The following is a 13691-nucleotide window of genomic DNA, read 5'->3' on the forward strand; positions in this document are numbered from 1 at the left end:
CAGAAAGTTTGGAGTTTAAGTGGCTCTCCTTTATTGGATAACTTAAGTTATTAAAGATGCAAGCTTTAGAGACCTTAAAGCTGAACCCCGAACAAATATTGGGCTCCATTCACCAAAGCATATCGTTTGCAGTATTTGGGTGACCTGACACATTTTCCCCAAATATCGCATGTGATACTGAAAATAGCACAAGCACTCACTAAATACTGTATAAAACAGAGTTAAAGTCAATTCACTAAAGAAAATAAATAAATGCATGCATGCATTAAATAATTAGTAATCCAGGCATGCGATATTGAAGAATAATAGCCAATTTGGAGTAGGCCCTGCCTTTTTGGATCAGTAGTCTCTCAACAGCAATGCATAGACACCAAAATATGGATAACAAGAAATATTATATGTAGTGAAATATATTTTTCTTCTGTAATTTCAACATATTTTTAGAGGACTTTTTTTTAGCAAATACATAATTTGCTCCATAAACTTCTCAACCATGCCGAGCATAATACAATGTACTGTACATGCATATCACATCTAGGGATGAGCCCGATGTTTGAGTCGAACGTAAGTTCAGGTGTTCGCCTGTTTGCCAAATTTAGAACATTATGGGTCATTCGGAAATTTGAGCACCCGCAGAACGCCCCATAATAAATGGCGAGACACTCAATGCACTGCAAGATCACAGTGCATTGATGGCTGCTGATTGGCCAAAGCATGCACCTGACCTGCATGCTTTGGCCAATCACAGCGCCATGTGCCTTTGGCCAATCGTGGATCAGGGGGCTGAGTCCACGCCCCAAACTATGTTAGGCTGCCTACATAACGGTCATACATAGTTTTATGAATCAGAGCAGCAAAATCACATTTGTAAAGGAAAAAATGTAATTTAAAACGACTCGCGGCTGTAAAATCAATGAAAAAAACAGCGTGAGTCCCCCTCCCCCCAGTCCATTACCAGGCCCTTTGGGTCTGGTATGGATATTAAGGGGGACCCTGCACCAAATTGTTTTTTTTAAATGGCATGGGGGTCCCCCCTAAAATCCATACCAGGCCCTTTGGGTCTGGTGAGGATATTGAGGGGAATCCCACACCAAAATGTAAAAAAAAATGGCGTGGGGGCCCCACCCAAAATCCATACCAGGCCATTCAGGTCTGGTATTGATTTTAAGGGGAACCCGCACCAAAATGTAAAAAAAAAAAATGGTGTGGGGGTCCCCCCTAAAATCCAAAAATCCATACCAGGCCCTTCAGGTCTGGTGAGGATATTGAGGGGAACCCCCCAAAATCCATACCAGACATTTATCCGAGCACGCAACGTAGCAGGCCAGAGGAAAAGGGGGTAAAAGAGAGAGCGCCCCTCCTCCTGAACTGTACCAGGCCACATGCCCTCAACATGGGGAGGGTGTTTTGGGTCCCCCCAAAACACCTTGTCCCCATGTTGATGGGGACAAGGCCTCTTCCCCACAACCTTTGCCCGATGGTTGTGGGGGTCTGTGGGTGGGGGGCTTATTGGAATCTGGAAGGTTCAGGAGGGGGGGCAAGAGAGCGTCCTTTTCCTGCGGCCTGCCAGGTCGCATGCTCGGATAATGGTCTGGTATGGATTTTGGGGGGCCCCCACGCCATTAAGAAAAAAAATTTGGTGCAGAGTTCCCCTTATTATCCATACCAGACCTGAAGGGAATGGTATGGATTTTGGGGAGACCCCGATGCATTTTTTTCCTTTTTTTACATTTTGGTGCAGGGTTCCCCTTAATATTCATATCAGACCCAAGGAGCCTGGTAATGGACTGGGGGGGGGGGGGGGGCATGTCGTTTTTTCAATGATTTTTATCTATATTGCCAGGATCCGACAATACATTTCCTTCAGAAATGTCATTTTGCTGTGGTACTGTTATAAACATGGGAAAGATGCGCTACTTTATAGGCAGACTAAAGAGACCACCCCAGGCATGATATTTAACCTCCCTGGCGGTATGATTAGTCCTGGTTTTAGGTGCTGAAAGCGGTACAATTATTTTGCATGGAAATTTGGCGTTTTATATTGTAGGCCTGCAATTCTTAGGAATAACTCTCTTAAATCTGTTCAAACCAGAGTCTAGCAGACATCCCGGGTATGATAAAGTTTATAATATAATAAATAATAATAAAAATTATTCAATAATGTAATCAAATCCAAAAACACTGAAATTTGCTCATTTGCAGAATTGTCGCTGTCATTAGATTTAGTGTTTGATGACGAATTTCCTCACAAATTGCTATCGCTCTATTCTGCAAGTGATTATAATTTATTATCGCTGTTTTCTAGTTGGTCTAAAATCGCTTTTGACATAAAGGGACACTTTTTGGTTGCTATGGGCAATCTCCAAATTCCAGGCAGAAAAAACTGTATTTATAATATAAAAGTGCATGCAGGGCACTGCACAGACCACTAGGGACAAAGGGGGTGTGTAATTTTTTTATACAGTACTGTAATCTGTAAGAAAATCCCAAACCGAGCCAGACTTGAGATCACCGCTAGGGAAGTTAAAGGAATATTTCATTTTTTTTACTTTAAGCATTATTAAAATCACTGCTCCTAAAAAAAAGTCAGTTTGTAAAACTTTTTTGTGCATTTATGCATGTCCCCTGGGCAGGACCCGGGTCCCCATACACTTTTTATGGCAATAACTTGCATATAAGCCTTTACAATGAGCACTTTTGATTTTTCATGTTCATGTCCCATAGAATTTAACGGTGTTCGCAAAAATTTTTGTTTGGCTCATCCCTAATCACATCTAATCCCTTGTTAGAACAAATGTCATATGTAGTGGGAATACTTAATTTTTCATAAATATCTTTGGGGATATTTTTGGCGAACATTTTTGCAAGACAGAATCGTATTTGGAATAGACAAGTATTCTTACAAAGTTGTGGAAGTTGAGCTATTAGGAGAGGGATGTCATCAATCTGATAGTTTGGCAGATGCATACCAGAGTGACACTTTGAAGAACATCAGAGAATGATAATGGCTACTCTCTAACCCAGTCATGTCCAAAGTCCGGCCCGCGGTCCGGTTTTGTATGGCCCCCACCTTGCCCCCAGCCTCTCCTGCATTATGGCCCGCCTGGCTCCGCACACCCCAAGCGCCTCTCTAACAAGCTGAGGCGTGTGCGGCAGGTCCGGAGCCTGTGATTCCGGCGGGGATTGGTGGCGGTGATTGGCTGCTAGTGCCTCTCACCCCGCCTCTCATCCCCGCCTCCCACTGACGGTCAGATGCTGGGGGCGGTCCAAGGCCTCCGGGAAGCTGGCAGCACACGCCGCCAATAGCAGACACTGAGCTGTCCCTGCAGCAGCTGCAGATCTCTCAGTGCCTGTGATTGGCGGCACGGATTGGCGGCACGGATTGTTTGCAGCGCCGCGCGCTGTCAGCCTGAAAGCCAGAACAGTGGAGAAAAAAGGTAAAGATAATTACCGATAAAGAGAATTAAAGATAATTAAAGAGGGAGAATATTAAAGAGAGAGAATATTAAAGAGAGAGAATATTAAAGAGGGAGAATATTAAAGAGGGAGAATATTAAAGAGAGAGAATATTAAAGAGAGAGAATATTAAAGAGAGAGAGGAATAAAGAGAATTAAAGAGAATTAGAGAGAGAAATAAAGAGAATTAAAGAGAGAGAGAAAGAGAGAGAGAAATAAAGAGAGAGAGAAATAAAGAGAGAGAGAATTAAAGAGAGAGAGAATTAAAGCGAGAGAGAATTAAAGAGAAAGAGAGAGAATAAGGCTGTGTTCACACTGCTGCGGGGGGAGATCCGGATGTGATTCGCACCGCACTGCAGTGCAAATCACATCCGATCTCCGTAGCGATGCGAGTTCAGCCATACAGATAGTATGGCTGAATTTGCATCGCTCCCGCAGCAAACTCGCACGGGACCCTTTTTTTGGTCCGCAGCAGAATCGGATCGCATGGGTGTTCACACCATGCGATCCGACTCCTGTGTGAGTGTGCAGATCGCACTGCGATATGCGGACGGATCTGGGGGTGTCATATATGAAAGGCAGAGTGATTTAACACCTGTGTAGATTCGTCATCCATGTGACGAAATGAAAAGTATGCCGTTTGCAATAAACTTTGGTTAAAAATTTAATTTGCATTTCATTTTAACGGTTCAAAAAAAGTCAGGCAAAATGGTCGGCCCTCATGCATGTTCACTTCATGAAATCCGGCCCTCTTTGAAAAAAAGTTTGGACACCCCTGCTCTAACCAGACAAAGCAGACATGTCTAAAGACATAGTAATGAAATTGCCAAAAATCACAGCAAAAATGATTTTAAAATGTAACTAAAGACAAAACCTTTTTTTTTGATATTGCACAGTTAGGGAGAGTTACAACCCACATCAGCTTTTGTTTCCCATTGGGGAGATTCCCCCCTATTAGTCTTCCGAAGTCAACCCAAAATATGGCATTTTCTTTGCCTTTTACTTTTAATGATAAGGAGAAACAGTAGAAAATGAGAGAGTGAATCTTTCTAACAGGGGCACAGACAGCAATAAAAACTATGAAAAAATAAATATTGCAAATTTTGATGGAACAACTTTCTTCTTTTTAGTTTTCTCTTATTTCCTGTTTGTCGTTTACCTTATTTTGCATTTTTTTTTTAAACTGGCAAAAAAAAATTCAAAAACGCTGTGAGGCATTTTACCATTCATCTTAAAGTGGTTGTAAACCCTTACACACCACTTTTACCTAAAGGTAAGCCTATAATAATTCTTACCTGTAGGTACCATGACTATCTCCTAAACTTGTACTATTTAGGAGATATTCACTGTATCTGCATATGCACACTGAAGAAACAGCTTGTGTGTGCCGTTTCTTCAGCTGCTGTGCCGTTATCGGCGGGTCCCACGCACATGCGTCATCGCGGCTCCGGCCAATCAGAGTGCCAGAGCCCACGATACCCAGGAAATAACAGACATGTCACCAGCCACAGCAGTGTGCCGGGACCGCTGCGGGGGCTTCGATCTAAGGTAAGTATTTCATAATGAGCTAGTATGCTATGCATACTAGCTCATTATGCCTTTGTCTTGCAGTTTTTTTGTTATTTTCATGGGTTTACAACCACTTTAAAGGGGTGGATACCTTTTCGTGAATAGAGCCCACTGTCTGAATACAAGAGTCATCTGTATTCTTACTTGAAGCTTGCTGTGCTTTGTGTATTTCTTCTTGATCTGTTCACTTTACCTCAGTGTAGGAGCTTCCTGTAATAAAGACCGGTCACTGCTGCTCTGTCTCCTTGTGCAGGGTGACTGGTCCTGACTCCACCCCATCCTGTAGGTTTCTGCAGGCAGCCTCCAGTGGGTGGGGCCTGCTGGATCCTTCCAACATCTATGCCTTCTATATAGGCTACATGCAGACATACCCCACTTTTAAGTATGCAATGGTGTTTATTTACTAAAGCTAGAAAGTGCAAAATCAGGCTCGCTGCTTAGAAACCAATGCGTTTCCAGGTTTTGTTACCAAAGCTTAATTGAACAAGCTGGGGTTAGAAGCTCATTGGTTTCTATGCAGAAGTGAGCCTGATTTTGCACTTTCCATCTTTAGTAAATAAACCCCATTGTGTACTTAAAAGTGGGTTATGCCTGTATAGCACAGTGATGATGTCACTGCGACCTTTCCAAGGTAATATCTGTGTTTAAAAAGATATTTGGCGTACATAGAGTAAAATTATATCCTTTCCGGTGAATACATTTAATTGAAAGTGTTTTTGCCTGGGGGTCTGCTTTAAAATAGCCAATAAAAGATATCATCTAAAACTCCAAAATGTCTGCATTTATCAATAGCCAATACACTACAAGACTCTACTATTGTGAAAGTGGTGAAAGATGAGATTCCCCCAGTGTCAAACACCTGAATGCCCGGATTGTAGTCAGTCCCTCCGCCGTCTCTGAAAAGTGGCACAGAAGAGGCAGTTGAGTGTTGTCATCAAGCTCCTGAAGCTCCCTGGAAAAAGGAAGGGAGGGTGACATCCGGTGATCAACCAAAAATAATACAGCTCCCTGTGCCATCTTTTTTCCTTCCCTCATACTCACTTGGAGGTGACTCGGAAGTATTTTTGGATCAAGTGAAAGGCGATCCCCAGCGGAATGAGAGCGATCAGGAAGTAAGAATTGGCATAGCTAATGACACCAATGGCAGAGAGGCAGAGGAGGGTGGATCGGGTGAGGGACTCCAGTGTTGGTGGGATGTGCTGGAACCAGCAGACAGAATGATATCGTGATGGGTGATAGAACGTTATAAAGATGTCACAGTAACAGATGATTTTTTTTTATTAAGACAGAAAATGAACACAATAAACAATACACCTCACCTGATCGATGATGTTTGTATCTGCTGAGAAACGATTTAGGATTAATCCCAGTGGAGTCGTATCAAAGAACCTGCAAAGCACACAGAGACACAAAAAGAGACGTGTTTATTAAATAAAGACTCGACTCTGCCTTCACTGGCTGCATGCTTGTTCCAGGTCAGCAAAGACTGAAGACAGCCAGGCAATTGCCACTTTCCATGCCATGCCACACTGTTCCAATTATATAATCCCATCCTAGGTGTCATTGGGTCTGAATAGGTGTTAATACATCCATTCACATAGCTGAAGGGGGTGATTTTCTGACAAATTGGCAGAGTAGAGATGTTAATACAGCCTTATACGTAAAAGACAGATAGTGTCAAAGGCCCCACTCCTGTTCAGAGATGGTGATGGAGAAAAGAGGCGATTTTCCAGTTGGATGTAGATGGTCTCTTTTACGAATCTTGGGAACCAGTTGTCCTCAATACTATCTGTCTTCCACATAAATTTCCAGCCATTTTACTTCTCTCCCCTGACAATTTCACAACGATTTAAACATGTTAATCAAAGCATTAAGAGCTATGCAAACTTCCTGACATCAAGGAATGGACTATATAACTTTAACAGGGTGGTTCCACAACCTTCACACCTCCAAACCTGTTCTGAGATGGTCGACGTCTACCTTGACACATTCCATAGTTATTGGATTACATTATCTGTGCCACTTGTATAAATATAAATACTGGGATATCTTCCTGACACGTATCAGAACTGAAGAAGTGGGTTTGAGAAGCTATTAAGCATCAACATTACAGAATAAGTCAAACAGAATGTGACTATAACTAGCTATCCAAGTGATCTTGGTTTGGTATATAAACATGACTGAACATGGACATGCAGATCCCTGCCTATTGTTTCCATTTTAAAGGAACAGTGGTTTCAACTTCCCCATTGACTTGAAAATTCATTTTGTAGAAATGTATCGAAAATGTCAAATTTCAAGTAAAAACGGTAAGGCTGATACCCAGTGGGCTGAACAAAAAAAGCTGAAGAGCTTGGGGGGTTAGTACAGCGATCTCCCTTGCTGAAAAAATCTTAAAAATGATGTCCCCCGCCAAGCTATTGTGTTCGGACAAGGCCACCCCCCTCTGCCAGAACACCCCCAGTCAGCGCTCTAGCCATAGCGCTGATTGGATGCAGACCTTTTTTGGTCATGCCCCTTAAACAGAAGCTGGCCGTGTGCCCGGCTTGTGTCAGACTGGCTGCCGTAGACATGGACCGAATGTCGGACAGTTTCTATTGAACCAATCAATGACGCCCGACATTTGCCCCGTGTGTACTAGGCATACATTTTTCTCATCCGTAGTTGACATCAAATGTGTCGAAGTCACCCAATACTGCAGTATAAGATGGGGAAGAACATGAGGCATCCACTGATAGTCTGAGAGTTCTTTCCTGTGGATTCAGTTTGGCTTAGGGCACGAATGTTAATTATTTTTTTTGGTTTCTCGAGGCAGAATTTAAATCTGTAGCATTGGTTTCTGTGACCCTGGTGGGAGTTCACCCCCCAAAACTATTCTTACTGTGACACTCACTGCTTTCTCCATATTCTCCTATGGAGCATTCACCAGAGGGCAGAGACACCAGCATATAGCATGGCATTACAGTGTCACCAAACCAGGGATGTGTGCTGAGGTCAGGGACTGGTAAGGCACTGACTGGTATCAGAGCCAGATACACACAGGGAAACTTTCTAAGGGTGCTTAGTGTGCACCCTGATAATCTTTTAGTGAATAAACCCCACATCATCATTTAGTGAATAACCCCCATATCACCATTTAACAAATAAACCCCCACATTATCTAGTGAATAAACCCCACATCAGCATTTACTAAATAAACCCCCACATTACCATTTACTGAATAAACCCCCACAGCGTAGCCGAGCGTTGTGAGATGAAAACTGTAATCTTCATCTTCAGCCAATTGGCTTACGCGTCAGGGCGCAGACAGTCAATCAGTTTCCCTTGGAAAAATACGCGTCTAGTGAAAGGAATCTATTGGACAGCAGATGTTTATTTTTTATTTATGCATTCTGTAACAGCCCTGTAAATGCTGAGATTTCACTGGTCAAGGGCTGTTACAGAATGCAGAAATAAAAAATAAATATTACAATGTGCTCAATAGAGCTACTAACAGTCCTGATTTTATTAAAACAAATCCTTATGTTGGTTAAATTAGTAAACTATGAGCACTAATGAAAGTGCTATATATAATCTATATAATAAAAGAATAGAACCTGTACCATTCTTTGATTATATAGATTATATATAGCACCTTCATTAGTTCTCATAGTTTACTAATTTAACCAACATAAGGACTTGTTTTAACATATGTAAATGGGGTTCAAACCACACATGTTAGGTATTGTCATGATCGTTAGAGTGAGAGCAATAATTCTAGTACTAGACTTCCTCAGTAACTCTAAACATGTAACCTGTAAAAAAACTAAAAACTAAGGCATCGCCTATGGAGATTTATAATTACTGAAGTTTGGCGCCATTCCACAAGTGTGTGCAATATTAAAGCGTGACATGTTAGGTATCTATTTACTCAGCATAATCTCATCTTTCATATTATACAAAAAAAATAAAAAATTGGGCTAATGTTAGTGTTTTTTTAATTTTTTTATTCATGAAACAGTTTTTTTCCCCCCAAAAAAGGCATTTGAAAAATTGCTGCACTAATACCATGTGACATAAAAAGTTGCAACAACCACCATTTTATTCCCTATGGTGTCTGCTAAAAATATATATAATGTTTGGGGTCTGAGTAATTTTCTAACAAAAAAATTATGATTTTTACATGTATGTGAGAAGTGTCAGATTTGACCTGGGTGGCAAGTGGTTAATTACCACAAGTAAGTAATATACAAATAATTATTATATATTGTTTTTAAGGTAATTTACTATATTTTCAAAAACTGTACTCAAGCAGGTGGTTTGACAGACAAATTACTGAAGTTTGAAGTTATAACTCCAAATCAGTAATTTCACAGTAAATAGAAAAATAATAAGTGATTATATTACAACATATAGCATAATAATATATTATTTAGCGTTATTTAAAAAAGTACCTTTTCAGCAGCAGCAGCAGTTTCTCCCTCTTAACTGTGTGTGTGAGAAAAACATTGGATTATGGGTAAACCTTATACACATAAACCCATTTTTTTTCCTTCTAGTTAGGAGGGCTGGGCTGGAAGGGAGCATGTGTCTTTTAGACACATGCCCTCTTCTATGACACTGCAGTGAGAGGACAGCCTCCACTGCAGCATTTTTATTAGACTGCTTGCTCCAGTGGTGCTTTACCATTGGTCCAAGACTCCAAGCTGTCCATTGAGCTCAGTGGCTCTGACAAGAAGTAAGAGGCACTGTGAGCTCATCCTCTCAGTCTGCTGCAAACAGAGTGTGCCATCTTGTATTTAAACTGGCCACTCTGTATGTAGCTACTGACAGGCTGTGCAAGGAGCCATGTATCTCCAGAACCATAGGTCTGAGGAGCCCCAAATTTTGATCAGTGGTGGGGTATGACTTCAGCTACCTACCAAATTTGGGGTCTCTCTGCTATGCCCTCGAAGCTCAATCTTTTTTTTTATGTCCATTGCTCTGCCTCACCTGCCTCCCCTGACTGCACGTCCCTGCAGACCTATAGTGGTATCTCCATAAGAAATTATGGACTGGTGATACGAGAGCTACAGAAAATGGTAAAGACTAGTCAGGAGATTGAACATTGACTCGCCCCACCCAAACTACCCACTCTAATGCAAGAGGTTGTTTGTTCAGTCGAGATGAGCGATGATTTTTGGTCAGTTCGATACTGCTGCAAAATATTCATTTTCACATTTGACTAAATTTCATCAAAACTGCCCTCTAATTTCAGTGATAACGATTAAAGATGATGTCATCAAAGGGTAAAAAAAAAAAAATTTGACGCAGATTAAAGTGGAAATAAACTCTGAAAGTATAAAATTACTAGGAGGTAGTGCATTTTTGGCAGAAGGGACATGTAAAGTATCTCCTGCCAAAAACCTTCCTTTTTTCCTTAGAAAATTGTTATTCTCTGTGTACACAATACACGTATTTCAATAGAAATATTGATTCTGTTTTTTGTCATCTGGTGTTGGATACCTAATTGGTGCCAGGATAATCTTGTTCAGTAAGTTGGTGTGCAGATTTCTGGCGGCGGCGAGGCCCATCCACTCCACAGTCAGAGAGGTGATGAGACAGAGCATGATCCCAGACGCACTGAGAATGCTGAATCCCACCACATAGTACGTCCGATTTTGGTCAGTCTGTAAAAGCGAGGTATCTTACATCAGACATATTCTGTCATTTCATCACCATTTCCAGAATGAGCAACACAATTATTTACAGGAATTCAGGAATAAACACACATGTTTAAGAATAGTGTGTGACTGTGGTGGGATATTAGAATGTAAGCTCATCTGGTGCACAGACTAATGTGATTGGCTCAGAGTTCCCTGAAGAACACTGCAGAATATGCCAGCGCTATATAAATGTATAATAATAATAGTGTGCAACTGTGGGGGACATTCCAACGTAAGCTCCTGTGGTTCAAAGACTAAAGTGACTGGTTCAGTGTACTCACAACACAATATCTCAGTGCTTTATGAATCAATCTGCCATAACATTATGACCACTGACAGGTAAAGCTAATAACATTGATTATCTTACAATGGTGCCTGAAAGTGGGTGGGACATATTAGGCAGCAAGTGAATATGTTGTTCTTGAAGTTGATTTGTTGAAAGCAGGAAAAAATGGACATAAGGGTTTGAGTGACTTTGACATGGGCCAAATTGTAAAAGCTAGATGACTGGGTCAGAGCATCCCCAAAACTGTAACTCTTGTGGGATGTTCCTGGTTTGCAATGGTCAGGACCTACCAAACGTGGTCCAAGGAAGGAAAACCGAAAAAACAGCGACAGGGTCATGGATGGCCAAGACTTACTGATGAACGTGGGGAGCAAAGGTGTAGTCGGATCAGTTATAGATCACGGAGCAATGGAAGAATGTGCCTTCAAGGTGTTGACTTGATTTGGTGTGGCCTCCAAATTCCTTAGATTTCAATCCAATAGAGCAACTGTAGAATGTGCTGGAAAAACATGTCTGATCCATGGAGGCCCCAACTCGCAACTAACAGGACTTAAATGATGTGCTACTAATGGTTTGGTGCCAGATACCACAGCATACCTTCAGAGGTCCAGTGGCATCCATGCCTCAAAGGGTCAGAGCTGTTTTGGAAGCAAAAACGGGACCTACTCAATATTAGGTGGGTGGTCATAATGTTATGGCTGATTGGTGTAAATGTTTATGTCCCGCAATTTTTTTCTTTTAAAAGTCAGCAGCTACAAATACTGCAGCTGCTGACTTTTAAAATAAGGACACTTACCTGTCCCAGGGTCCAGCGATGTTGGCACCTGAGGCCTAACCATCCCTCGGTCCTTGGATGCTGCTGCCGCCATCTTCGATAAGGGAATCAGGAAATGAAACCTTGCGGCTTTACTTCCCCATTTCCTACTGCGCATGCGCGAGTCATGCTGTGCAATCCGAATGGTCCTGCTGTCTCTGGGACCTCTGTGTGTCCCAGCAGACAGCGCGGGGGTGACGGAATAAACATACACTCCCATGGGAGTCTATGCCCGGAAGTGGGTGCAAATACCTGTCTTAGACAGGTAGGAGGAGGGTTCCCGAAAAGCAGAGATTACATTTTTGTGTGAACCGCGGCTTTAATAATAGTAATGTGTGACATTAGAGTGTGAGCTTCTCGGATGCAGAGACTGATGGGACTAGCTCAGTATTTCCTGTATAGCACTGTGGAATATGTCAGAGAAATATAAATGTACCGTATATTAATTCATTATTATCATTAATTATAGTGTGTGACTTTGGTAGACACATTAGAGCACTATCACACTGGGGTGGGGGGGGGGGGCGTCAGCGGTAAAGCGGTAAGGCGCCGCTATTTTTAGCGGGGCTTTACCGTAGTTTTAGTGGCGCTTTTCGGCTGCTGGCAGGTGTAAAAGGGTTAATACTGTAATTAGCGCGCCACTTTGCCGGTGCTTCGCCAGCACTGCCCATTGTATTCACCTCTCCCGCAATGCCCTAAAGATACTGCTTGCAGGACTTTTTTTCCCGTCCTGCAAGGGCACCGCCCCAGTGTGAAAGCACTCGGGATTTCCCACTGGATAGGCTGGGGGGGTGTTTTTCAGGCACTTTACAGGTGCTATTTTAAGCCCTTTAGCGCCTGAAAAAAGCCCCAGTGGGAAAGTAGCCTAAGCCCTTGTACACACAGTCGGACATTCCGACAACCAAATCCGTCAGATTTTGTCCGACGGATTTTGTTCAAAACTTGTGTTGCATAAACAAAGTTGTCAGAAAATCCGATCGTACGTAACGTGATGACGTTATTTCGTTAGGACTACGTTCAGGCTAGTAGCCAATAGCTTTGGTCTAGGAATTTGATCTGAGCATGCGTGGCACTTTGTCCGATCGGAATTCTCTAAACACAATCGGACAAAGTCCGATCGGATCATGTTGTCGGAAAGTTTTATAGCCCAGCTCTAAAACTTTGTCCGTCGGATATTCAGACGGAAACAATCCGATGGAGCCCACACACAGTCGGATTATCTGACAACATGGTCCGATCGGACATTTTCCGTCGGAATGTCCGACCGTGTGTACAAGGGCTTAGGGTGTAAGCTTCTCTGGTGCAGAAAATTATGTGACTGGCTCAGTGTTCTCTGTACAGCACTGTGGAATATGTCAGAAATATATGAATGTACTGTATAAAAATAGTGTCTGACTGTAGTGGGGCATTAGAGTGTAAGCTCCTCTGTGATATACATATTTTGAAGCAAAGACAAAAAATTTTACATTGTAAGCTGATGAGCAAACTGTTAGTGCTCTATATAGTACATCCTGTATAATAATAATAATAATATATGGTGTCCAGTAAGTTTACATTACCGAGTTGAGCTCATTGGTTTCTCTGCTGATATTTCTGTGTTCAGTCGTCCATTTCACCAGCCAGTAGTCGATGGCCACAATCACCGAGTGTTTCAGTAATTTGGAGAATATCATCAGGAAAAGGAGAAAAAATCCTCCTGAGGTCAGATATCTCCAGCAGGTCCTCCATGGCATCTTTGTGCGCTGACGCATTGCCGTGGCCATTTCCTCTTCCTCATCCTCCTCCTCTTCTTCCTCTGCAGAAGATTAAGGATTGGGAAGATCAACATGAACATGCAGCATCTTTTGTGTGTTGGGGAAAAAAGATATCTCCAGTATTCACT

The 13691-nt window shown here is 42.1% G+C and overlaps 1 protein-coding gene across 5 annotated transcripts in view; it reads right to left on the reverse strand.

The window, feature by feature from the left end:
- The window catches only part of ABCC9 (ATP binding cassette subfamily C member 9), a 182096-nt gene that overhangs the window by 37649 nt on the left and 130756 nt on the right, over positions 1 to 13691 (reverse strand). For all 5 annotated transcript variants that reach the window (XM_077468695.1, XM_077468696.1, XM_077468694.1 and 2 more), the window contains 5 exons: positions 13369 to 13604; positions 10510 to 10673; positions 6345 to 6414; positions 6067 to 6224; positions 5885 to 5977 (listed from right to left, as the gene is read on the reverse strand). In XM_077468695.1, the coding sequence (XP_077324821.1) occupies positions 5885 to 5977; positions 6067 to 6224; positions 6345 to 6414; positions 10510 to 10673; positions 13369 to 13604 (721 nt within the window). The remainder of the gene's footprint in view (positions 1 to 5884; positions 5978 to 6066; positions 6225 to 6344; positions 6415 to 10509; positions 10674 to 13368; positions 13605 to 13691) is intronic.

Source organism: Lithobates pipiens, unplaced genomic scaffold (genome assembly GCF_037356315.1).
Source record: "Lithobates pipiens isolate NorthernLeopardFrog02 unplaced genomic scaffold, aLitPip1_a1.2 Scaffold_8, whole genome shotgun sequence".
NCBI lineage: Eukaryota > Metazoa > Chordata > Amphibia > Anura > Ranidae > Lithobates > Lithobates pipiens.